The sequence below is a fragment of the Zeus faber genome (assembly GCF_960531495.2).
Source record: "Zeus faber genome assembly, chromosome: 4".
NCBI classification, from domain to species: domain Eukaryota; kingdom Metazoa; phylum Chordata; class Actinopteri; order Zeiformes; family Zeidae; genus Zeus; species Zeus faber.
Window position 1 is genome coordinate 19,875,866 of NC_137191.1, and position 27,418 is coordinate 19,903,283.

Consider the following 27,418-nt stretch of genomic DNA (forward strand, 5'->3'; position numbering starts at 1 on the left):
GATATGATCCGAACCGTGAGTTTTGTGATCCGTTGCGTCCCTACATATTACTGAGGTCAGTGTTTTCTAGCATCTTTTCATTCCCTTATTGTGTCTTAGGCCATTCGGTGAGCTTATAACATATACCTGTACATATGTATAAGGTATACTATAATGAGTTAAAAGGCTGGATCCATCTATAGACTTTAGTAAATGGGGGTGAAATCATAGGGCAGTTGAAGCGAAGTCATGGAGAAAACATCCTAAAACAAACGCCTTTTCTCTTCTCTTTTCTCCTCTTTCCTCTTTAACATCTAAAGGGGTCTGAAAAGTGTTCACAGCAGTTAGGCAGCTCCTTGTACTGTACAAAGCTATGAATGTCCTGGTATATTTAGCTGCTTTGAAGAATCCCGTTTTCACATCACGTCAGAGAAGGCATTGGCGTTATTGATCATTCTCTCCAAATTCAGCCTCTCAAAAGATGTCCGGACATGTGTCTTTTCTCTTCTCACGGGTTTTTGTCCCTTCTACCATCACATGGTAGAGATGTTGTCAAAATTGGGTGCCATCTTTCCTCCTTTTTCTTTTTTAAAAAGATGGCTTTGCCATTTTTTTTAGATGATCTAGCATGTTGTATAAGGCATGTAATAATGTGGCAAGATGTAACAAGCTGGGAGGAGATGGAATGTTGTCATAACAAAGGCCCCCCACCCCATGTGAATGTGGGGATGGGTGATTTAACCCGTGCTCATCAATTGCAATGATGAGCAACAGGTGAACAGCCACCCCAGATCCTGGGCCCAATTAGCTAGAACCAAGACAGGTGTGGCTGCTTAAATCACACCATCACCACACCAATACTCAACTGCTATTCATTACTTTTATCCCATTTCACTACTTTTGTCAATCATCATCATCATCATTAGGCATTTTATACTAGTATGGCCTTCTCACTTTAAGTATGAATTACTGTTTTCTCTGTATTTTCAGGACCTCAGGTGGGTGACGTGGAGACATCCAAGACAATGGAAACCCAGTAAGCAGGCGCGAGAAGACACCATGTGGATCAGCGTTCTCACAATGTCGGGTTATGTAATGGATCCAAGCCCTTCCTTTGCGTCTCGCCTCTCTCTGGATCGCCCCGGGTTAGCGTAACTGTCCACCATGAGAAGATCAGTCTGGTGCTCGGCCGCCGTGCCTCCGTACCGGCGCTGCCGCTGTGCCGTGTGAGCTCCGCGACCCCTCCGGCGGCCGTAGCGCGGAATGGCCTCTCTGGACCTGCCGTACCGCTGTCCTCGCTGCGGGGAGCACAAGCGCTTCCGAAGCCTATCGTCCCTACGCGCCCACCTGGAGTACAACCACACGTACGAGACGCTCTACGTCCTGTCCAAGTCCAACAGTGTGTGCGAGGCCGCCGCTCTGCTGCCCCTCGTCGCAGAGGGAGCCCTCCTCGCTCCGGCCAACAACAACGACCCCTTCGAGCCGCTCCGTCCCGCCGCCTTCAAGGAGCGGCGGTTCCCCTGCCGCGAGCTGCCCTGTCCGGACGACCTGGGCCTGACCTCGGCCAACACCAACGCCGCCGCTCGCTACATCCCCAATGTCGAGTTCCCTCTCGGGGAGATCTTCATGAAGAAAGCCATGACATCCGAACACCCGGGTTCCCATGGAAACCCCAGCACGGCTGTAGCGGTGGCGGCTAACGTAGCCGCTAGCGCGGTGGAGGCTGCGTACGAGGAAGGCCTGGCCAGGCTCAAGGCACGGGCGTTCGAACGACTGGAGCTGGATGAGAGGCTCGAGAAGCTGTCTGAAGAGGTATGTTTGATCAGTAGGACCATGCAGCGTCTGGAGAAAGTGGTGTTTTGTCTATGGTTGCTGAGCTTAATGTAATTGGAAATGCAAAGTGAAAATGATATTCCATCTCCATGCCCCCGTCTTCCTCGTCTTTGTAGGTGGAGCAGAAAATAGCGGCGCGGGTGGGCCGTCTTCAGGCGGAGCTGGAGAGGAAGAGCTCCGAGCTGGAACGGGCCAAGCAGGAGAGCGACCGCCTGAGCCAAGAGAAGCAGGACCTGGAGGACAAAGCCTCTGAGCTCTCCCGGCAGGTGGATGTCTCTGTGGAGATGCTGGCAAATCTCAAGCAGGACTTGGTCAACAAGGAAGAAGAACTCAACCACAAACAGCAGTAAGTGAATTCCTCTCCTCTTTCTGTGCGGTTGTGTCAGCGGGACCAGGAGATCATTTTTAGGTAGGTTTCTCACCATCTCATGTTGAAATGTTCCAAAACCAGAAAATTGGGACAATTGGGTCCTTTTCTCACATAGTGTAATACGGAATAGCCTGCGGTCTCCCCTCTCCCTCCGTGACAGAAGGTGATTCTCAGACCGCCCACCGCCCTACAGATGTTTTTCTGCATCCAGCCCATCACCGTATCCGTGTCTCCCAGTGCCGCCCAGTTCTGTCGGGCTGCTCACACTGAATGGAGCGCCAGGCCAGAGCAGCTGGGCTGGAGGCGCGCCAGTCCGCTTGTCATCACAACATCAGGCCTTGCTGTCTGGCCCCTGGCTGCAGGAACTGCTTTACTGCTTTAGAAACGACATTTCTGGTTACTGGGAGTAGAAAGTGGACTTGGACATTAAACTCAAATAGTGGGAACATGGTACGTACGGTCTAGAATTTAGAAGCATTTGAAGGGGTTGATGGTATAGATATAGAAAATGTTGGAATGGACGGTGGAAGATTCTTGGTTTTTTAATGTTGACAGAAAGTTCTCTCATATGGAAAAATGTAGCGGAGAGAACTTAAGTGCTGGAAATAGTGGAACGCATTGGAAGAAATCACGAGACCCTTGGATTAGAACCTGATCCAGTGCTTCAGGAGACGGACTTCAAAGCCTTTGCAGCATAAAATCCAGTATCGAAAAATAGCGGAGTGCTATGTTGTTTCTCCCTCAATAAGCCAGAGGCAGTGTAAAAAAAACCACATACCTGTATAATCCACTTCCTACCAAATGGAAGTCATACAGTAAGCCAGCCTTTCACATCCACACGAAAGATAAAACCATTTTACTTGATATTCTTTGCAACATAATATTAGACTTACTTGGCAGGAGGAGTGACTTTATGCCACCCACCAGTTTCCTCTAATTATAGGTAAGCAACTTTAAATAACGAGTAGCCTTTTCAAACTTGCCCATTTAGAATTGTACAACAGTTAATCTTTACCTCTTTTCAGGGTCAAAGAAACAGGCGTTCAGGCGGAAAGTTTCATGAGGTTTTTAATTTGCCGCGCACACACGCACGCACGCACGCACGCACGCACGCACGCACACACACACACACACACACACACACACACACACACACACACACACACACACACACACACACACACACACACACACACACACACATCAGGCCCAAACTGCAGCACCAGTGTTCAGACAGAAAGATGCTTTCCACAGCGTCCAATCAAAACCGACTGTCGACACAAACTACAAAATGTTCATTTCCTGGAAAATGGACCGGTGCTTAATCCACCATACCATCACGTATTCCAATATAATGTAAAATAAAGCAATGGAATTTCAATATTGACAGATACAAATACCATCGATATTCCCTGTCTAGTTTCCACCTGGGACCAGCTCTGTGACAAGGTTCCCTTTTTGCTTTTTATCACTAGAAAAATACAATTCCATTTTATCGTATCTTGGAGTCAGTTAACGTAGCTAAAAATACACAGAAGACCAATACTTCAAAACGGTATGCTGGTGGTTTGAATCTATAGCTGCCGTTGGTTTTAAATTGTACCCCTGCTCTTCCTCATCTGTGCCTAAATTACGCTGCGGCTGTGCATCCCAAACCTATCAATAAAAAACAGAATACTGTCTGGGCTTTGTCGCTGCCTTCCTGGATTGGTACGGACTCTCTCTCTCGCTCGCTCGCTCTGTCTCTCTCTCCCCCTCTCTGTCCACTCGCACTATTTCTTCAAATGGAAAGCTGGCAGTCAAACAGTTGGCTCTTTAAACACTGTAAAGTATACAAAATGGCTCTGGGATGGAAAAAGAACATCACAGATGGCGAAGGCTCGGCTGGGTCACCTCGGAGGATTTGGCGAGCAGTTGTCACCAGAGCTTCAACTCTGAGCTGCAGGCCTGTCTCACTGTGTCAGCAGCCATGTCAGTCAGAGGCATTAGATAGATATATTCGATGGAAAGCTATATGGATGAATGGATGGATAGGTAGATTGATAGATCGATGGATGCATGGGTGGGTGGATGGATGGATGGATAGATCGATGGATGGGTGGCTGGGTGGATGGCTGGATGGATGGATCGATTGTTAGATGGATGGATAAATAGATAGATAGATAGATGATAGATAGATGGATGGATGGACGGATGGATGGATGGATAGATGTATGGATAGATGGATGGATGGATGGATGATAGATGGATAGATTGATTGTTAGATGGATGGATGGATGGATGGATAGATAGATTTGATGGATGGATGGATGGATGGATAGATAGATGATAGATTGATTGTTAGATGGATGGATGGATGGATGGATGGATCGGGAAAATGCACTTTCTCCCGGGAAAAAACCCAAGTCACGCTTTTGAATAAACTCGCTGTTCGCTTGTTTATTCAAAGTTATTCATATTACACCTGTGGCTTGTCTGCACCAAACATGCCTGTTTGAAGAGGGCCAACCGCTTTCACGGGAAGCCCCGCCCTCCGCCGGCTCGCTGTTCCCCGTTTATTCAAAGTTTATTCATAATACATGTGTCGCTCGTCCAGATTGCACGACACTGCAGGTCCTCGGGTCCCCGGCAGCGCAGCGTGAAGTCGATCAGATGAACGGTTGTTGAGATAATCGAAGAACATTATAATCGAAGGACATACAGACAGACAGACAGTAAGAGATTCCCTGCCTGAAGCGCGACGTCTATTTCTAGTTTTAATGTTATTTGCCAGATGCTGAAAGAAAGCGGCTTTTTGGGAGCGGCCAAATCACCTCCCTCTGTGCCTTGTAACCTGTTAAGCGGGTTGAAACATAGATAAATAATAAACGTCTGCGTGTGCGTTCAATCAGCGGGGGCTTCCACGCCTGCTTCAGCCTGATTACCTTTGATTTATTCGTTTTATTCATTCATTTGAAAAAACATAAAAAATGACAGCATGTTTGAGAAAAAAGGAAATTCTTTTCATGATATTCCCCATGATATTCATTGCAAAAAATAAAACTTTTAATGCTAATTGCACTCATTTTGGAACAGCTAAGTTGCACTGTCATTCCTATAAAAACTATCTGTACAATTAACAGTTACTCTGCAACTTGTAAATGACTCAACAGATTGATTGATTGATTGTTGATTGATTGTTTGGGGTCAGATGGTTGAGACTAAATTGTAGAGTATTTTTGCAAGTTGTGTGCAGAGGGTGCTATCAGCAGAAGGCCGTACTGTATGTGAAGGCATTAAGACACTGATGCTGATGGCTGACGTCCAATCGATCAGCTCCAACAGCGAGGGCTGGATTTATGGGATGCGAGTTCTGTTGTTTCTCCTCAAATGGGATGGAGGGAGGGATCGGTGGCTTCCTGAAACAACAGGAAAGGGAAGACGCGTAGAAAACATTCCTTACGCACTGATCTGAAAGTGTCAGCTCTTTATCTTTATTCTGTATAATTATACATAATATGATAAGTGGATTAATGTTTTTTTCTTGAACAGTCGCTCTTTTCTTTTGTGAGGATCCGAATCGCTGTATTTGCGATCACTTATCAAAACTCTTTCTCGATTGAGGGGGGTGCTTTTGGAAGATGTGGATTTCTTTGCAAATAAGCTTGACTGTTAGTAAACAGCAATAAATCCTAAAGTGAGCGAGTGTATGCGTCTAATTTGCATAGGTTAATTAGCATAAATACACACTCTGGTCATGAAATTGGTCATGCTGCCATCGCCAATTAAGAAATGAAAATGTCCGTGCAGATGATCATGATCCAGAAGCTTGGGGACCCCTATGCACTTCTTCATGCTGCCGCTTAAGTGCTGTTAAACAAAGTGGTATTAAATATGATCATCTTTATTTGCCCTGTGAAATGTGCTTATTGAATATGAATGAGTAGGCATTGTGGCGAGAGTGAAAACCCCAGCACGGAAAGAGAAAACACCAACAAAAATAGATATCTAGAAGACTATATCAATGAATGCCCGGATGTTACATAAATTTGCCTCGACTGATGCTTTTACGCACAAAATAGTTCTGCCCATTCATAAATTACACATAATGGTTGTTGGCGAGAAAGTAAAGCCCATGTCAAAGTATTTGCAGAGATCCGTCCAAATCATAGCATTTAGGTGTAAATATTAAATTTCTGCTGCAGGTGCATGGTAGCGTTTTTAAACCGATTTTAAATTCAATTCTAAATTGTGAGTGAGGAGAGAGGTGATGGCAGAGGAGGGTTCGTAAGGTTATTGAACCTACTTGAAGATATTTGATTTTGGCCATCGGAGCTCAGGCCAGAATTCACGGCTCCTGTGGAGGACGCTCATTGGCTCTGACGTGTGCGTTGTGGTGATCGCTGTGTTTTCCTTTTCCTGTTCGGCTTTCCTTGGCTCTCAGATCATGTTGCGCTCCTCACACTGAGGAGAGCGTGGCAGTTCTGCTTGTGTTTGTTGGTGTCCTTATTGTCTCTTAATCCTCATTGTTCCCCATTGTCTTTTATGACGTCACATGTTTGTGACAAGGATGTTGAAATCCTGGGTCTTTCTTTTATATTTATGAGACTATATTCATCAGACTATTAATAATAGTCTGTTGTACAGAGAGATGAGGATACAGAATATATATATACAGAATATACAAAATGTTTTCTATGCAAGTGGCAGTATAGCAGCTATTGGGTGTGGGTATAAATATAGATTAGATATTTATGTACTACATATGTATACAATAATATGGACATAATGGATGAGTTTGTCTAAAATATTACAATGTTATTATTTAATTATCACAATGTTATTGCCAACCAATGTTTTTACTAAATTCTTACAAAGTTACCACTCATCTCACCTTACTGTCTCTACTCTGGCCCAAGCCACCCGTGCTGCCTCTTTTCTTTGGGTGATAAAGTCCTATCTCATCTGCGTGTATTAATGTGCGTTTTTTAAGGTTGTCCGCGCAGATTGGGTCGTCCTAAAATCACTTAATCCACCGCGTCTGATCCAGGTGTCGCAGCAGAAAGGGAGACGAGGAGCCGCTCCCGCGTTTCAGCTCGCGGAGCGACGCTTCGCACAATGGCTTTGTGTTCTCCACCGTCGACGCTTTTCAATCAGTCCTCTCCTGCTTATGAATATTGATAAGGAATAATTTTGAATTAATGGCCGACGGGCGGTGGCAACTGAAAGGAGGCTAACGAGGGATTGTTATTATGTAGAGACAACTCTCTGGAAGGTCATGTGTTATTCATCACGCCTGTTATGGTCCTCTCCTTAAACTTCCTCTGTCATTCATTAAGTAATTTAATGGAAGTACGTCATGGTTTGCACAACCTATTCCAAAAACATATGAATGTATGAGTTAGTATATGGACAAGTAAGTAAGTATTTTATTGTTTTTTCCCCTACTGTTTATATCATGCATAATATGTATGGCTATAAATGTTGAAAGTAGACTGCTATTCACTTCAAGTCTTCATATTAACAGTGTTTTTCACATTATTTTTCTTACTTATTTGGGTCATATCCAATACACCAAAATAGTTATTGTTATTGTTTCACACTGGAATGCCCACCAGCATTGATAAGCCATTGGGATTGTCTGGACACATTTAGTGTCCTCATAATCCAAAATAATATTTCTTCATAATAATGTCCCCATAATATTTTAAAATTGTAAAGTATTCGATATGCTTCTGCTGACACTCTTGTGATTCAAAAGCTTGATTCAAAAGTGCTGTTTTAAGTGTGTGTGTGTGTGTGTGTGTGTGTGTGTGTGTGTGTGTGTGTGTGTGTGTGTGTGTGTGCGTGTGCATGTGTGTGAGAACATTGAACTACTATAGAAACATATACATGTGTATATATATATATACATATGTGTATATATATATATACATAGATCAAGCTCTACAAAGAATACCAACCAGTGGGACTAAAAAATGTAATAGAAAAACAAAATAAAACAAGAAAGCAAAGCATAGAATTCAAAAAGGACTTGTGTGTTGAGTCCTTCCAACTAGTTTGTCTACATCAAGAGAAAAACAAACCAAAGGCAACAAAAAACGGACTAAATAACTTTTTTTGTGTTAATCAACTAAATGGAGTCTGTATTTCGATGACACATCCAATGACCATAAAAAAGTGAATAAACATGTCTGCCAAGGACTTTATGAGCTGGCCACCTGATCATTGATGGCGACGAGGCCGAGGAACCTTCCCCTGGGATTCCGATTCAGACGCTGCTTGAGCAAATTCTTAAATTCAAAATTCTGCTCCTCTCCCTGGAGACGTGTTGACTGTAAATTCCGCCATCGTCCCAATCGGAGACGTGTGCTCGTTCCTGTTTCTTTTTTCCTTTTTTAAATTTCTTATTTGTTTCTGTTTCTGTGCCGCTTCTAGCTCTCACCTCCTCTGCTTTCACACGGCTGCTCCTTTGCTTTCCCTTTTTTTGCCATCTGCTGCTGATTGGCCGCTCTGAAGATGATGATGATGATACTAATAACAATATAATAATTATAATAATATTAATTATAATTATAATTATAACAATAACGATAACAATAATAATATTACATTACATTATATAACACATATATATTATATAACATTATATAACAATACATTTGTACAGCTATAGTTTTTTCAAATGCTCAAAGCATTTTCTTCACATGGAGTAAAATAATGCATAAAGAAAACAGTTAAAACATAGAGAGCTTCATACATTCAAGCACTAGTAACGTGCAGTGTTATAGCTAAAGTCCTCCCTGAAATAACTCTCATATCTTATAACTTACAACTTTTATATGCCTCTCCATAGACGAGTGCTTATGCATTTTTTATTTTTCAACAAGTGTATAACATTTTGCAGCAACCAGTTAACACTGAATTTGGAAATAAAAAAAATTGTGTGTTTTCTTTTATATGAATTATGGGTTGTATTTAGCAGAGGTTAAATGACTCGTACGTCTGCACTGCTTTGCTTCACCCAGTGATTCCCCCTCCATGCCGCATTTGCTTTCGGGCACTATATCCCACATCATCCCAAATTCAAGCCTTACGAGGCTGACAATCTGAAAGGCGGAAAATGGAACTCAGTCTGCGATCCTGTATCCCGTTCCTTAAATATGGAATGAAATCTTAATGAAAACCAGATTAGCTCCAGAAACACCATAATCCCATTTTTTATATTATAACGAAGGGAGTATCATATCATATCATATATATGAAGCAAGGCTTCCGCTATCTCTGTCTCCAGGATTGTTCTTGAGCATATATATTGGAATACGGGATATTGGAATACGACCATTTATTGTTTTGGATCGATATTTATTGTGAGTGTTTGTACTAAACGTACTGCCCTGTTGTCTCGTCATTAGAGCCGCTGTGGTGGTGTAAAGGCATATATCGTATTTCTTCAAGTGCTGCATTCGATACTACTCTATGTGGGATTTAACAGAGGCCCCTGGGTGAGAGTTTTTGGGACAGTGAGGATGAGGTGGATGCCATAGCTTGTAGAAACACTAAGATACTACATGAACTAGCCCACAGACGCAGCCACACTGTTTACGACTCAACCGTTACAAAGCCCTAAAACCCCAATATAATTCATTTAATTAATTATAGAAAACAGAAAACTCTCCATCCAATTTTGGAGTCATGTTTTGGAGAACTTTGCCTCAAGACAAGAAAGGCAAAAAAGAAAGTCATTGTATTATTTTTAGCCCAATATGTCCCCGTTTCTGGAAAACACAGCGGTGCCAGCACTTGATGTCTGGTGGATCGAACCATCAGAGCCGTGCGGAGCCCGGACACCAGCTGCTCTAATGGCTCCCCTTCCTGTTTGTAAAAGCAATACGTTTTACAGATATCTTGACCATATTACAAACATACTGTGTGGGATTTTGCTCCATTTGGATGTACTATAAGATAAGTCTTTATTTCCCCAGAGGGAAATTCAGGTGTTACAGCAGCAGAAGTCAAATAATAAAATACTGTTTATACACATAAACACAGGAGTTTACAGGGAGCAGCGCCCACGAACTACAGGAGGTTATAGTCAGTAGTGCATAATACTATACACTGATCAGCCACAACATTAAAACCTCTGACAGGTGGAGTGAATAACATTGCTCATCTTGTTCCAATGGCACTTGTCAAGGGGTGGGATATATTAGGCAGCAATTGAAAAATCAGTTGTTGAAGATGTGTTGGAAGCAGGAAAAATGGGCAAGCGTAAGTATCTGAGCGACGTTGACAAGGACCAAATTGTGATGGCTGGATCAGAGCATCTCCAAAATGGCAGGTCTTGTGGGGTGTTCCTGGTATGCAGTGGTTAGTACCTACCAAAAGTGGTCCAAGGAAGGACAACCGGTGAACCGACAGGGTCATGGGCGCCCAAGGCCGATTGATGGATGTGGGGAGCAAAGTCCAGCCCATCTGGTCCGATCCCACAGAAGAGCCACTGTAGCACAAGTTGTTGAAAAAGTTCATGCTGCTATGATAGGAAGGCGTCAGAACACACAGCGCATCACAGCTTGCTGTGTATCGGGCTGTGTAGCTGCAGACCTGTCAGAGTGTCCATGCTGACCCCTGTCCACCACCGAAAGCACCTACAATGGACAAGTGAGCATCAGAACTGTACATGGAGCAATGGAAGAAGGTGGCCTGGTCTGATGAATCACGTTCTCCTTAACATCATGTGGGTTAGTGTCCAATCAAGCATCTATGGAATGTGCTGGAACAAATAGCCTGATCCGTGGCCACCACACCTCACAACTTCCAGGACTTAAAGGATCTGCTGCTAACGTCTTGGTGTCAGACACCACAGGAAACCTTCAGAGGTCTTGTGGAGTTAATGCCTTAATGGGTCAGAGCTGTTTTGGCGACACGATGGGAAGCTACACAATAATCGTTAATAGTGAGTTATTAGTAGTGGTTTTAATGTTGTAGCTGATCGGTGTATACTAATATTATTAGTAGTAAGTTATATTTTGATCTATGCTATGATATGCTGGTATAGTAAATATATGTATAGCTATATAGTAGAAATACCGATAGTATAGTAGTGATGATCATAATAATAATCATCATCATTATTCATACTGATACTAACAATACTATAAGATATTAGTTTGTTACTATTAGATAACAGTACTAACTATAATAATAATAATAATAATAATAATAATAATAATAATAACAATAATAATAATATATGCATGCTTTATATACATATTTATATAGAATTATATTTAACATATTGCACAGGTAACTTGGGTAGCATTTCGTCTGTGCAGTATATGAAGCTATACACACTAGCTTCTCTGCTCACAACCCATTTTGACATAAAAACAAAACCCAGGATGTTTTTTGTTGTTGTTGCGATTTAGCTGAAAGCGTTTCAAATATGTGAAATGTTTGTGGTGAGGTGCATTGACAGATGCCAAATATGACTGAACCTTGGCTTGGCTCTCTGCTGCTAGTGATAATACAAACAACATAATGGGATCCAAAGCAATGTCTAGTTCTTTTTGAGCCATTTTGTACAAAAAAAGAGGGATAATGCAGAACAGTATACCTTTCAAAAGGAACAAGAAACCGATTCTAGCTATTTGAATACCGACACGACTTCCGTGTCCCAATTTTTGTGATTGCAGTTTTGGCCAGATCCAGACTCGTGTCTCATGAGCTGACCTTTATCCGTGCCGATGCCAAATATCCTTGTTAAAGCTCTGCTGAAGACACTGTTTACTCAATTGCGGCTGCCACAGAATGCGGATGAGCGACAGAGAGATAGAGAGAGAGAGAGAGAGAGAGAGAGAGAGAGAGAGAGAGAGCCGGGAGAAGCCTGTGTCACCCTGGGAATACCAGAATGCCGTTTCATGTTAACAATCTCGGAGAATAAAAGATGTGGAGTTGTAGAAGGAGGGTGCGGTCTGAGAACGAACAAGATGTAGAGATGACAAGGAATTGTGAGGATTCAGTGGGGAAAACGTGAATCTAATTCACTCCCGTTGCATGGTGATGGTCATATTATGACTGATTTGTCGTGGTTTTCTGGGTTTCTGCAAAATCCCTGACACTAGTTGGATGACAACTAAATAAACTGTCCAGTTGGTTGGACTTGACCTCTGCACACGCTCTGTCTTTAGGTGGAGGCTAGATCCTATCAGTGTCCAGACCAGCCGTCTCTGTTGGATGGAAATGTTGGTGGGAGATTTGCTCTAAGTGGCCTTCAATTTTTTTTATATTTATCCCATATATACTTAGCTGCCACTTTATAAGAAACAGCTATTCAATGTATTTTGCATTATGTAAGTGTTCTCCTCCTTATGCTGTTTCCATTATTGGTGACGGTGTCCGCCATGGACAATAAGTGAAATTTCAAGTGACAAAAACAAATCACTCGATCAGAAGAAGGCGTACTTTAGAAGAAACCATTCGTGCCAGGATAAGGCGAGGGTAAAACCCAGATGTTGAAAATGGTTCTGCAGATTTGCACGGAATTCTGGGACCTCTAGTGGAATCCACCGAGCGATTGCCACTTGGATTGCAACGTTCAGTCTCCCAGACAGCGTTCAAACATGGCAAACATGGAGTGTTCGCCGTTGGGAATAAAATCCTCTTATTTCCACCTCCAGTGTCTTTTTCCCATGAGTTCAACCTACTGTCGGATGAGCCGATCTATTTGCCGTCGCGCTGGACCTTTGACCCGCCTGAGTAACGCCGGCATTCCCCCTCCTCCCCGCAGGGAGGTCGCCCAGATCGACCAGTTCCTCCAGGAGACGGCGGCGCGCGAAGCCAACGCCAAGGTGCGCCTGCAGCAGTTCATCGAGGAGCTGCTGGACCGCGCCGACCGCGCCGAGAAGCAGCTGCAGATCATCAGCAGCTGTGGCACGACGCCCAACGGCAGCCTGGGACGCTGCAGCCTCCAGGGGTCAAAGGGTAATGGACGCCAGGTGAGCGCGGAGGAGGATGATGGGACACTGTCCATTATGAACAAAATGCAGGATGTGGACACGTGTCATTTTCTCCTCTCTTATGTGGGCTTGTGTCTCCACTAACTGTTCCTTATCACTACAAAAAAATGGTTTGTTCCATTACTGTGGGCTCTCTTATCAAATTAGGGATTGTTTCGGAGAAGACACAAGGCCTGTTTTAAACACGTCCCTTTTGTCCAGAATGTTGTTTGGCCCAACATCTTGAGAGCTTTTTCCTTCATCGCGTTCTGACCGTCATCAAAGAAGCTTTTTAGCTGTTAATAATTCATGAAAGTTGATTAGTAAATCACGGGGCCAAACCATAATAGACTCAGATTGCACGACACAACATACATTACGCTGATTGGCACACAAACCCAGAGGCTGTTTTGACCGTAATTGCTTTGGTTCGCATAATACGCTGGATTTTCCACCATGAGGATTGTGATGAAAATAAACCAAATTTCTTTCTTTTTACATGAAGTATATATAGTAATTATGAGGCGGCACAATCAGGGGGTAAAGCCCCTGGCTAAGTGCCTTCATCTGTGGTGAATTCATTGATGCTTCAATTCATTTTGGCTACTATTAAGGCAATGGTTTTGGGTCCTTGAAAAAATAAGTCATATTGAGAGGGACACTTTTTTTTTAGGAAAAAGTTGAACAGTTTTCTTTATTGAAATGATTGTTTTTTTTGTTTGTTTTTTTGGGGGGGGGTTTTGTCAGCATAATTTCCAGAAACCTCATTACCATGCGGTTGCCAAGGCGATTTTGTTGTCTAAATCCATCTGAGAGACAGAGGTGAACTCTTCACTTCCTGTTTGATATGACAGAATACAACGTTCTCCTCAAATTGTTGGCAAGATACTGCTCCCTGTGTGATCTCATTCGCTTCACATCTGTAGTAGCTTGAAGCCTCTTTATCTGTAAATGAGCAATGACAGCTGTATTGATTTTCATGCCATTTTGGCCCTCGCACAATCAGTGACATTTGAGCTTTTTCAATTAAAACGGCATGAGTTATTGTTTTTTTTAAGGGATATAAGAAAGGGATTTGACACGAAAGGCTGGCTCCGGCAGAAAGGTGTTTTTCATGGTAAGAGCGGCCGACACACGTCTCCGCTCGAACGCCGTGACGAAACCGGCGTGACGGGCCTAAAAGTGGAGCGGCGTCTCGGCGGGCACCTCGGTGCGGCGCCGGACGTCACGGTAGAACTAGCCGTAATTTCTCACTCCATTTCTTCAGTGTCCACGATGTAATCAGCAAGGTCACCCCCATCTCCTAGGAGATGGCTTCCCACAAAGATGCCGCTCGGTTATTTCTGAAACGAGCAGAAGGAGAGGAGGGAGGGATGACTGGTCTCCCTTTGCTTGTCAGTTTAATCACATCTGAAGGACATTATTTCATGGTTTTGTTTTGGAAAAAAAGTGTTATCTCATCTTATCTTGATCCGTCATTAATTTATAGTTTTCATAGATTTGCAAAGTCATATTTGGTATTCCAGTATCGAGGCTTGGGCACTCCATTTCGAAATTTCCAAACAGGGCGGCGGGACCACTTGAAGAAGTCATATCACTCACAAGCACTTACACTAACTCTGCCGCGCTGTGCTGTGGATGCTCGGCCAAAATACTGGTAATATCTGAGGGCCTTCGTTTTACATTTCACAAGCAACTTTTTTCTGTTTGTCCATATTTGTGCTTTTCTGTATTTAGAGAAACTCCAGCATCTCGGGGAGCACCAGGGGGATGTACCAAGTGTCCGAGCGACGCTCCTCCCCCAGCACGGGGTAGGTACTCTTTTGGGTTTGAACAACGCAGGTCAGTGTATGTGTGTGATGAGGCTTTGCGTTTGAATATCAATACCGTCACACTTCGCTCTGAGCGACTTAAGATAAGACGTAAGTGTAGTTGGGACTTTTTGCACAAGTAAAGCACAGCAAGGAGAAGTTCTGACAGTATCTGACATATTGTAAGTATTGATATGACTATGAATTATGACTGTGAATTCCCACATCCTCATACCAGATTAATTCCTCCTGTACGATAGTTATAATTTAACTGGTATGCTTCAAACACAGCGCTAGCTCTTTAGGGAGAACTTCAGTGGCTGCTGTGGAATGTGAGGACATGGGGCTAAAATTGAGGATTAAAACAGCAATTTTCTGATCATAAAGGTCTCTGAAATCACCAGCAGGCCATATAGCCAGTAGGTTATGCTTCACATAAATACATTAAAAAAATGCGAAAATCATAAAACCACTCAATATTGAAATGCTTTAATTAACATGATTAGAATAAATAGTCAATAATAATGATAAATATCAATAAAAATCTATATACAGTATACCAATAATAGCTTGTCTAAATAAAATGTATTTTTTTATCTGCCTAGGGAACAGAGCATGCAATGTCGTAATGCTGTCAGACTGTGCCCACTGCACAATGATAAAGTAGAGATTGTTTCACTTGTTATTGCTGGGATTTTTTTATTTTTTATTATTTTCAATCTTCTCAGTTTTTCAGGCTAAAAGTATCTGGAACAAAACAACTGCAGTATGCACAGCCATGGTTGAGGTCTCGTTAGAGCCGGAACGTTTCGGACGTCTTGTCTTTCGCGTTTGGTCAATATTGATCTACATATGGAGTATGTAGATTAGACTGTAAATGAAACAAAAGTTGAAGAATGTTGGTGTTCCTCGACTAGTTTGTGAAGGGAGGGGCTTTGTGACATGAACCGAGTCGGAAACCAACTTATATCATCTCTGGGTGCTCATTCGCATTCTGGGGTTGCGCGGCGCAGACCGCATAGTGGTTGCCCCGCGAGATGAGCAACCAGGAGAAGGCAGACCGACGGAGCCGACGCGGTGTTCAATTTAAACTCGGAAAATCGTGCTCCGTTTCAGAGACCCCGGAAAACTGTAATACATACAGTACCTAATGTGAATAAACTGGACCCTGTGTATTGCTGCCTGCAGCTATATTTATTTTTTATTATTTGTATTATTATTATTATCACAATGATTGATCTTAACAAAGTTAGCTACCTTGTTGATGGATTGTATCCCATAAATTCAGCCTGAGTTGCCTTTTTCGATTTCAAAACTCATCAAAACTGAGTCGATAACTGTGAAACTGTGGCTTAATGGATTTGGACTGAAAAATAAATGTGATCAGGAGCTTTATTGGAGCTATTTCTAGTGCATATTATATACAAAATACCTGTATACAATTTCAAAGTAGTTAAAGAATATTAAGAGATGTCAGTAGTTTGCGCTCTTGAAACTTGATTAAATCAACCTTCATGCTCTTTGTTTATGTGTATAAATTTGAAAGGTAAATAAACAACAACAAATATGCCTGACTTTGTCTGTACCTTTCCTGTATCTAGTTATGTAACAGCCGCTCTGGGGCTAAAGGCTGAGTTCCTCCTTTGAGTTAGTTTACTTCCCAGACCGTGGGCGGATGACTTCTAAGCAAAAGAATCTGGTTGTTGGATTGTTCCAGTAGTTTTGTGTTCTTGGTTCTTCACTGACTCTGTCGCAGGAGTCAAGTTAAGTAGTTATATGAAAATTTAAACAAAACAGATCATATCAGGGTTGATGATCAATTCTTCATCAGTTTATTCCCTGACATGCTTTGTTCAAAGTTACAATATAGTTTGGTGTTCATTGTGTTTTCTGTCTTTCTTTTTTTTCTATTTTATAAACAAGGATTTGTTGTACCAGTTGAAATGTACTGTTCTGAAGGTTGGTTCCTGAGTTCATATCAATGCTGTGATGAAATTTCTTGCTTTAATGTTGATGAAAATTTGTTTTAATCAGATTGTTCAAATCAAATGAAAGTGTTAATACAGTTCTATTAAGACTTTGCTTCAAGATTGGCTTATATAAGGATATCGGTATAAATAATTGGTTATGAAATATGTGTCACATCAGAGACATGATTAAAAAATGTACCGATAGATAAATAGACTGTGCCAGCAGCTCACATCAACACAATAAGGCAAAATGATAATAAAGCAATACAACAAAAAGATAAATAAAAGGAATATGGCAATGTATGGAACATTTGGGAAATCTGCAATAAACCTAAGAGTTAACTGTAACCTAACATAAAAAGAACATAAAAACAATAAAAAATTATGTATGTTTTGGTGAAGCATTGACAATAATTCTCTGACTCGTCATGAACTCATTATAGCTCATTTCCCTCCCCAGCGTATCGAGACGTGTAAAGTCGGTGTCTCAGGGCTCGGGGGGCTACGACAGCGACAGCGTGGAGATGCATCCCATGGACGAGGGTCCCGAGTCGCAGTACTACCACGTGCAGTGTCGGATGGGCGAAGGCGGCTACGAGCGCTCCCCGGGCGGCGGAGGAGGAGGAGGAGGAGGAGGAGGAGGAGGAGGAGGAGGGTCTCGGAGCTGGGGTCTCCGGAAACAGGCCATTCAGAACTGGCAGCGCCGGCCGTACCGCAACAGCACCGAGGGGGAGGAGGGCGACGTGTCCGACGTGGGCTCGCGTACCACCGAGTCCGAGGTGGAGATGTGGGAGCACGAGAGGCGAGCCATGGCCGAGGTACAGCAGTCGGCCCCCCCGCATCCCCACGGCCACCACGGCAGGGCAGGGTACCGCCCCAGTGCCGGTAAGAGGTCCTGGATGGAGGGATTGTAAAACCTTCATTTACCTCCACCTACATCAAAACCATCAAACATTAGCTGCCATCGGCATTGCCAACACTCATACAACTGAGAGCCAAGGTACCCAAATCGGACAAAAGATGGATAGATGGATATATGAATAGATAGATAGATAGATGGATGGATGGATAGATAGATAGATGGATGGATGGATGGATGGATGGATAGATGGATGGATAGATAGATAGATAGATAGATGGATGGATGGATGGATGGATAGATGGATGGATAGATAGATAGATAGATAGACAGACAGATAGATAGATAGATAGATAGATAGATAGATAGATAGATAGATAGATAGATAGATAGATAGATAGAACACATCAGAAAAAAATAAAGATCACAGTTAAGTAATACATATTGAAAATACAAGGAAAAAATTGCCCTATACAAAATATTTTAAAACTTTACAATTGAAAAAAATGGCAACATACAATCAATAATAACTAAAATACAATAACTCATTTATATACAGGTATATATATATATATTTATTCTGTATGAGTGAAAAATTATGTAACAGTTGTAGCAGTGGCAGGGCTTAATTGGTGCTGGATCCTGCTGGAACACCTATTTGATTGGATCCAGCACCTCCACACAAGCTGCGGAGCTGCGGCTCGAGCTCCACATTCCCCGTTTCTCCAAACAAAACAAATAGAAATAGTGTTCGAAATAAAAAAATCGATTCGGCTGTTCAACGCGAACAAGCGGGCCGGGCGGAAGCCGGAGAAGGGGCGATTGGGGCGCATTTCGCACACCTGTCTTCCTCTCCGACGGTGCAGACGAAGTGTGAGTCAGCGATGGGGTGACCGGTGATCAGTGATCAGTGATCGGCGCGCCACAACTGCTATTTTACATCTCCTTACGGAACAAAACGTGATTATAGAGTGAAACCGTGCGTAATGGGGACACTTTCTCCGTGACTCTCCCCCCTCTCCATGCGTTAAGTCTACAAGTTGTTCCTCCGTGCCCTGCCCCTGCACGGTTTTTAGTTGTTTTATTTGGAGGAACGGTTCTCGGCGATCGGGACGCGCGGAGAGCCATTATCGCACATATAGAGATATATTTACAATTTAGAATTCCCCATTGAAATGTTATCTCTGTGCAATTGGCACTCTTCTATCTGTCTTATCTCCTGTTTGTAATGCACACTGACTGACAAAAAAAAAAAAATACAAAAAGAAACACTGCTCGACCTGAAGAATCTCAGTCGACTGACGGGTTTCCGAATGATGATTCGACTCATTGACTTTCAGGGGGCAGCGCTAGTTATTTTTTATTCACATCTCCTAAAAGAACGAAACAAAAAAAAAAGCCTGTGCCACGTCGCGCATGGCAGCTTGAGCCACCCCGTGCGTTCCGTGACTTTTTTCCTCCCCCCAACCCACCGGATTCAGCAACCTCTCTGTGTTCCGGCACCTTCTGATTTAACGATTAAGCACTCAGCAGTGGTGAAAAACAGTTTTGAACGTCCCTCTATCCGACTGTAGATTCGGCAGCACATCAGATCACAGCTGCTGCTGCTCTCCTTATCCTCCAGCTGATTTTTGGGTTCATTGTGATGGCAAGTTCCCCCGTCCGCGGTGCGAAAGTAAACCACCAACCAACTACATCTACCGCTTATGTTTGTGTGGTCGGACTCCTGTGACACATTAAAATAAATTCTCCTCTGCGGTGAATCATCATGTTCATGACATTCTCCTGCTCTGACGCAGTCGTCCATATTGGAACGGCCCTCGCCAGCTTCTATCAGATGGTGTTAATCTGAAAAATCCCACATTTTACTCCCGAGCCCGGAACACACGGAGGGCTGCACCACTCATTTGGCAGGATTAAAAATAGGATGTATAGATGGCTGCCTGCCTGTGTGCGTGCGTGCGTGTGTCTGTGTATGTGTGTGTGTGTGTGTGTGTGTGTGTGTGTGTGTGTTTGTGCGTGTGTGTGTTTGTGCGTGTTGCGTTCGCCTTTGAGTGAGGCCGAGAGAAAGTGTGAACGAGCAACGGTTCAAAGCCCCGTTGCTTTTCAAGAAAAGCTCTTTCCAAGGCCAACGGCGACATGATTCATCCCAGCCATGCTGCAGGAACAAGGGTGGATCTGCCTGTACATGATGGAAATAGAACATTTTTTAAAATCCATTTGCATAGATATATTCTGATTTCGTGTGAGTTGGAAAACGTTGCTACCACGTGGCATTTAATGATTGTTTCACGACTTAAATTCCTCAGCTTTATACGGCTTTATAAAAAAAAAAAAAAAAAATTCATTTTTCATTATCCTGCATTTTTATTTTATTTTATTTTGTTATTTAGTGAGTTCGTTTTACAGGTTTTTATTGCTTAATTGTTTTTTTTAAATTCAGGCCTATTTTATACCATCCTGACATACTTTAGTGTGTAGTTAACCGTGAGTTTTATTGTATATTTCACTTTCTATCTATCTGTCTATCTGTCTGTCTATCTATCTGTCTGTCTGTCTGTCTGTCTGTCTGTCTGTCTGTCTGTCTGTCTGTCTTTCTGTCTGTCTGTCTGTCTGTCTGTCTATCTATCTATCTATCTATCTATCTATCTGTCTATCTATCTATCTGTCTATCTATCTATCTGTCTATCTGTCTGTCTAACTACCTAATACGTGTACGGGCAGGCTTACTTGAAATGAGTGGCATTTTCCAGGGTCTAATAGTATGACACCCCGCCACCTCCCCCACCCCCACCCCCGCCCCGCAGGGCGATCGGAAGGAGCGCACAACAAGTCGTGCCGCTACGAGAAGAGCCCGTCCAAGTCCAACGAGGTGATCCGGCCGGAGATCCTGAAGATGCGCGCTGCACTCTTCTGCATCTTCACCTACCTGGACACCAAGACGCTGCTGAGGGCCGCCGAGGTCTGCCGCGACTGGAAGTTCGTGGCCCGCCACCCAGCCGTGTGGACGCGGGTGCTGCTGGAGAACGCTCGCATCTCTTCAAAGGTGAAATGCCGAGACGGAGGATTTCTGTTGAAGACAGCTTTGAGGACGGGTTTTTGCTTAGGGTCTGGCTGGTTCGACCGCTCGCCTTGCATTTCTGCCTTCTGCAGTCGATCTGCTTGCGAGGGGAATTAACTGCGAATCGCTTTGAATGGCTTCCAAAGCGCTAAATGAATGCAACCCCCATTAATCCTTTTTCTGTCTCCTGCTCAGTTTTTAAGCACACTGTCTCAGTGGTGTACCCAGACACACTCGCTCATCCTGCAAAACCTCAAGCCGCGACAGAGAGGGAAGAAGGAAACCAAGGAGGAGTACCTGAAAAGCACGCGGTAAGTTGTGGCTACATCTCCAATATGATCAGGATGTCCATGACGATTATAATGTATGTATTTCTGACAATGGGAGTGACCTCCCACCAAAAGAACTGAAAAGTAGGGTGTGTGCTCTAGGTGTGAGGAGCTGGTGTATGTGTGAAAGAAATGAGTCAGAGATGGTATTGCGTCCTATCTTCAGGTCCACTTCTTCCCCCGGCAGAGCCTTAGATCCGCAATGTATTAAAGTAAATAAAAAGTGTAATAATTATGACTTGTGAGAGTCACACCTAATCGAATACAGTGTAAATGTCGAATCAAGAGTTGATTAATTGTCAAAAATTATGAAGTGACACATTTTCCCTCCCAACCCTATTGCTGATGGAAAAATACCTCCAGTATGTGCTTATTAGGAAACAACAAAGTAGAATTCAGAGCCGGGAAATGGAAAGAATAGATGGAATAGATAGTTGAATAGGTAGTGGAAAGAAGCCCAAACTATAAACCCAATTTGTATACCTGAAAAGGAAACTAAACCTCATCAGCGAAGCTCTTCATTTCGCTTCTCAGCTCTGTGCACGTTTGTTTGCATTTGCCTATTTCACATTAATTAAAGAATCAATCACATTATCTGTAGGATAACACTGGTGGTTAAAAGACATTTTTCCAGTGACGTATTGTACGATGCATTGAACAAGACACAAAAAAAGAAGCGTCGCCGCCTCATTATGTTCCTTCTCCCTCATCCCCCGTTCCTCCCCTCCATCCCAGTGGCTGTCTGGAGGACGGCCTGGAGGCTCTGCTCAAAGCTACTGGCAGCAACCTGCTGATCCTGAAGGTTTCCCATTGTCCCAACCTGCTCACCGACCGCTCGCTCTGGCTGGCGAGCTGCTACTGCCGGGCGCTGCAGGCCGTCACCTACAGGTAGAACCAGGACTCCACTCCGTTTACACTCCCCGCTTTTCTTGCAGGGCCTCACTTTCAAAACGTGCGTACTATATCATTTGGATGGTACTTACGAACGTTTCCACAAACATAGTGCTCTACTATATATTTTTTATTTGAATTAATTATGAAAAGCATCAAAATATATGGATTGGATGTTTAATAATAATAATAATAATAATAATCATAATATAATATAATATACTATAATATAATATTATATAGTTCATTTTATTTTAATTTATAAAATATCAATCAAAATATATGGATTGGTTGTTTAATGATATAATATAATATAATATAATATAATATAATATAATACAATATAATATAATATAATACGATATAATTGTGGCAGTTCGCCTGCCACACGCAACCCGAGTGGTGTTTTCAAGGCCCTCCCACACAGAGATACAGGAAGAGATGTTGCAAACACACCAGTTTATTTTAGAGAGTGGCAAGATGTAACAAGCCGGGAGCAGATAGGGAGTGGGGATGGGTGATTTACCTGTTTCTCTTTGATTGCCCTGACCGGCAACAGGCGTACAGCCACCTCTGATCCTGGGCCCAATTATATATATTATAATATATCTTATAATATGTTGATTTTTTTCGTATACATTTCTTTCTGTTCATTTGTGCAATCAAAATGAATGGATGTGGAAACATACCTTTCCAAAGGAATGTGTTACGCCGATGTGGCTTTTACTTATTCTTTCTGCAAAATCGATTACCTTCGTCCCAGAACTGACAGTAACTCATAGTAAATGTTAATAGAATATTGAACATAACCATACCAACAAAGCTTGGTTCAAAACCGTTATTAAATATATAATAAAAGACCCAAGAGCACAATATCGGGCCCAACAGCAACGTGTATGTTTTTTAGAGAGCACTTTGCTCGCCGTGCCATGGGGAGAGAGAGATGAGTGATATGTTCACTGAGAGGGATTTTCTTCTCTTCTTGGGTCCGTGTCTTGTTTGCACCCGGCCCTTCAGTCTGGAGGCCTTCATGGTGTTGACAGGGTGTCTCTCTGTGCCCATCATCGTGAAGAGACACGCACATTCGGCTCAGCAACGATTGATTCATCGTCTGGTACACATGGGGCATCCGCAATGTTTGACCAATCCCATGTTGGTTTTTCCATCGGCGCCTTTCTAACCAACAAAACTAAGAAGAATTTAGGAGAGGTTGGGTGAATAAGACCCCTTGTGAACAAAGATGATCTTGGCACCGAAATCATTTGAGGAAGCTGGACCCTGAGCAGTAGTTTACAATCTGGTTCCTGTCACTGTAATGTGATTTGTGTTTTTTAAGCGTGTAATTTAATTCAAACATCCAGCGTAATGCATGTGGATCTGGACATTGTATGTTTATTGTTTTTCCAATGCAATTTTATTACATTTTCCATTTTTAAAATTATAAACATTTATACATTCCCAGCACCCTTTCTATCCCTGTCTCCCTTCCTCCCCAAAGTACGCAGAACACCCCCCTGACCCACCCCAAATAATCCTTGGGTCAAAAAATTTAAAATTAAAACAAAGGGTTAATAAATAAGATATATACAGTAAAAAAAAAACAGATTGATAGACAAGAGATATGTCAATTAAAAAGTAAAAATAAAAATTAATAAGTTGGTGCACAAGCTCATTCTCAGGTAGTTTACATCGGACGTTGTGCATTGATGTAATTTTCTCTGTTTGTCACTGCACCAGGAGCGCCACCGACCCAGTTGGTCAGGAGGTGATCTGGGCGTTAGGAGCAGGATGTAGAGACATCATCTCCCTGCAGGTGGCGCCGCTACACCCCTGGTAAGAGGCAACAGGCCGACCACCGTCATGGTTGATAGGATGTTAAATTATAGCAACGTACAACTCTTGTTTGTTTCAGCCAACAGCAAGCTCGCTTTAGCAACAGATGCCTGCAGACCATCGGGCGGTGCTGGCCGCATCTCCGCGCTCTGGGCGTGGGTGGAGCAGGGTGTGGCATCCAGGGACTGGCCTCACTGGGTGGGTGCTATGAAGAATGGCTTTTCACCACTTTTCATTATTATGTGTAGTGTATGACAATATGCCAAAGGTTGAGATTCCTCTATGTTATTTAAATTGATATACTCTAATATAACTTTTACATTTGTCTTACTTTAATGCTGGTATGTTGTCCACTATCCTGACACAGTCACTTACTTGAGGAGTGTGTTTGTACTTCACATATTATGTTTGGAGTGTTTACTAAAATGGATGGCAATTATCTTTTTTTTATTATCTCCACAACAATTTGCCATCTCGTTAAAAACCTCATGACCCCGTTTTTTATTTCCTCCTCACATTTATTTTATTTTTCATGAAATGTTGCCCCCATATTTCATTCCATAGAAGATAACACTCAGGCTAACTCCGATGACCCGGATTTCTTACTCTTTTTTTCATGTTTGTTTTTTCTTCTTCTTCTTCTTCTTCTTCTTCTCCACCTCCCAGCGAGGAACTGCATGCGTCTGCAGGTGCTGGAGCTGGACCACGTCAGTGAGATCAACCAGGAGGTGGCGGCAGAGGTGTGCAGGGAGGGCCTGAAGGGCCTGGAGATGCTGGTGCTCACCTCCACGCCCGTCACTCCCAAGGCCCTGCTGCACTTCAACAGTCAGTTTAACAAGTTATTATAAAACATAGATACTGTGACTTTGATACCAATTCCTGAGCCATACTCCCTACAGTAAATAATATATAACATATTATAATATATAATATATATATTATAATATATTCTATTATACATTATATATTATAATATATAATTCTGGTATATATATGAATATACCGGAAATACTGAGTTCAATGACATAAACTTGGTTGAAATATAAATTTCTCTACTTAGCTTTTTAAAAACCAGAATTTTAATTAAATGCTGAAAAGACAATTTAGCATTAAATGCCAGAGAAAGTTTAAATACTCATGTTATGACTTTGATGCAATTCAGCGGATACCTTAAAAGTATTGAATTTTAATACCCAGCCCCGAATGAGTGTTGCACTCTTCAGCTTGTACAAACTACATGAGGAAATCTTTCTGCACCTCTGACAGTATTGGGATTGCAAACAATGCAACAGTTGTTTCCATGTATTTATGGGCTCAATGAGTAAGATCTTTTCAGTATTAGAGAGAGAGTGCTAGGAGGAGTACACACGAGGCGCTGCAGGTTCCACAATACTGTCTGTCTATCTGTCTCTTTCATTCTTTGTGTAGGTGTGTGCCGCAACCTAAATTCCATTGTGGTTCAAATTGGCATAGAGGACTACTTCGAGGACCCGAACAGCCCCGAAGCGAGAAAACTCTTCGATGAAATGGTGAACAAGCTGCAGGTAACTGTCAGACTAACATTAATAATAACGTGTCTTTTTTCAGTTTATACTTCAATTTCGTTCCCTTGAAGTCTCGCTATTTTATTGACCAAAAGCATTTAGCCCACGATTGAGGTATTGGCAACATCTGACCATTACATCAGTCTGTTAAGTAGCTATGAGTAAAAATCGGAACATTTCTCTGTCGCTTGGCTTTAAAGTTTGAAGTTGTCCAAAGAGCCTTGGACGTTGATGCCTTTTTGCTGCTCCCATCGAGCAGAAGGGGAAACGGGGCCACCCACGCAAATGAATCATCACTGTCCTCCCCCGACCTCCTTTTTCAATTCCAGGCCCTGAAGAAGAGACCCGGCTTCTCCAAAATCCTCCACGTGAAGGCCGACAGCCTCTGCTAACGTCGTCGCCGCGGCTCGGGGTCGTCGTCGGTCCCTCCACTTCAACAGTCCCGGTCATTTTGCATCGCTGGAGAACACCGAGCGACCGCGGGGCCAACGCCACGAGGAACCAGAAAACTCGTTTTTTTTTGGGGGGGGGGGGGCAGCCGACGGAGGGCTGCGCGGCCGCTTCAGGCGAAACCCGCAAAACTTCAGGTTTTTTCAAGTTATGAACTCCTGACCAGTTCCTTCACCCACCCGGCGGGGGAAGTCAAACCTTTTGCTTTAGGCTGCGATGAACCGTAGATATCGGTCAAAGGGTCCTGTTTTTAATTTGCCAAATAGGAGTCCCCAACAGGAGGGTCGTAATTGAAGTAAAACAACATCTCTTTCTATTCTGGAGCCGAGTTGTATTATGCATCTAATGCGTCTGACCTGCACCCGAAAACCACCTTAGACGGCGGAACCACTGGAGAGGATGTCAGAGGATGCCATGCTCCTGGTGGCTCATTTACCACCAGGAGGTTTTAGAAAACAGTGAGAAAGGTTCTCGACATCTCCAGTTGCATACGACGTTCCAATAAAAATTGGGCTGATTTAATTTACGTAGAGGAAGCTTTATCTGCGTGAGTTTGGCGAAGAAACAGACGGTTCTCTGCGTTCAGATGATATCTCATATGGGCTTTTCAGAATCCAAACCCACCGGTTATACACGGACGGTCTTTATCTACAATCCTACAGTCGCTGCATGGTCCGGTTGCCATGGCAGCAACACATTTTGCTTATTCTGCTGTCTTCTTTTTCCCATGTGAGCAGGATTTCCCTTTTTTTCTTTTTTTAATGTCCACGATCGATATTGGTAGAGCACAGACCTACAGCTCACACATCCCGACATGTGCATTTATTCCATTTCTTGCTCTCAATTGTTGATTTTGTTTTGTTTTGATTACCATAATAACCAAATGCAGTATCTGATATTTTTTTAAACAGGGCTACCAGTTTATTTCTCTTTTTATTTCCTACACAAAATCGGTGCCATTTGCAACGGTTTGTATGCACTCATTACAATGAGTGTTTCCTCCAATGTGCCATTACCGTTAAACAGAGATATACACATGTAAAGCAGGGCGGGTTGATGACCTGAATTCACAAGCAACTAAAAACCTGTAAAATGAAAAATGATATTTGGAGAATTTATATATTGTCGTAAGTGGATGTTATTCGTAAGAAAAGCTGTAAATGATGTGGTATAATGTGACCATTTATCCCGCTTGATTTCCGTTTTAGTAGTTCAGCGTTGACATTTCTCCCTCAATGTGAGCGAGAGGGAGCCCTCCTCTGGTGGATTCTGTTACAACTGACTGGTAATACTGAAGTCATCTTGGAGACAATTTGCCCTTTGGAAAATATTCTTAAAATGCACAGAACCACATTAACTGATGCTGTGCGCTCATAAAAAAAAAACCCAAGCCATTTTTTCTTCAGTATCATATTTATTCTAATTTCGACTGAGAATTTCAAATTATTCTATTATTCTATTATTCTTGATAACAATCAACGCTTGCCTGTCCAGCCTGGACATGGCCTCATG

At 42.7% G+C, this 27,418-nt stretch overlaps 1 protein-coding gene across 1 annotated transcript; it reads left to right on the top strand.

Annotated features, from left to right (window-relative positions):
• Positions 1 to 1,242: 1,242 nt before the first annotated feature.
• Positions 1,243 to 25,848, top strand: fbxo41 (F-box protein 41; the record flags this gene model as incomplete). Its single annotated transcript, XM_079998489.1, has 13 exons — positions 1,243 to 1,791; positions 1,929 to 2,158; positions 12,951 to 13,158; positions 14,896 to 14,969; positions 17,400 to 17,824; positions 20,606 to 20,844; positions 21,055 to 21,170; positions 21,924 to 22,076; positions 23,817 to 23,912; positions 23,992 to 24,110; positions 24,579 to 24,737; positions 25,341 to 25,456; positions 25,786 to 25,848. 13 exons carry the CDS (start codon positions 1,243 to 1,245, stop codon positions 25,846 to 25,848), a joined length of 2,547 nt encoding a protein of 848 aa, XP_079854615.1.
• Between the last annotated feature and the right edge of the window lie 1,570 nt (positions 25,849 to 27,418).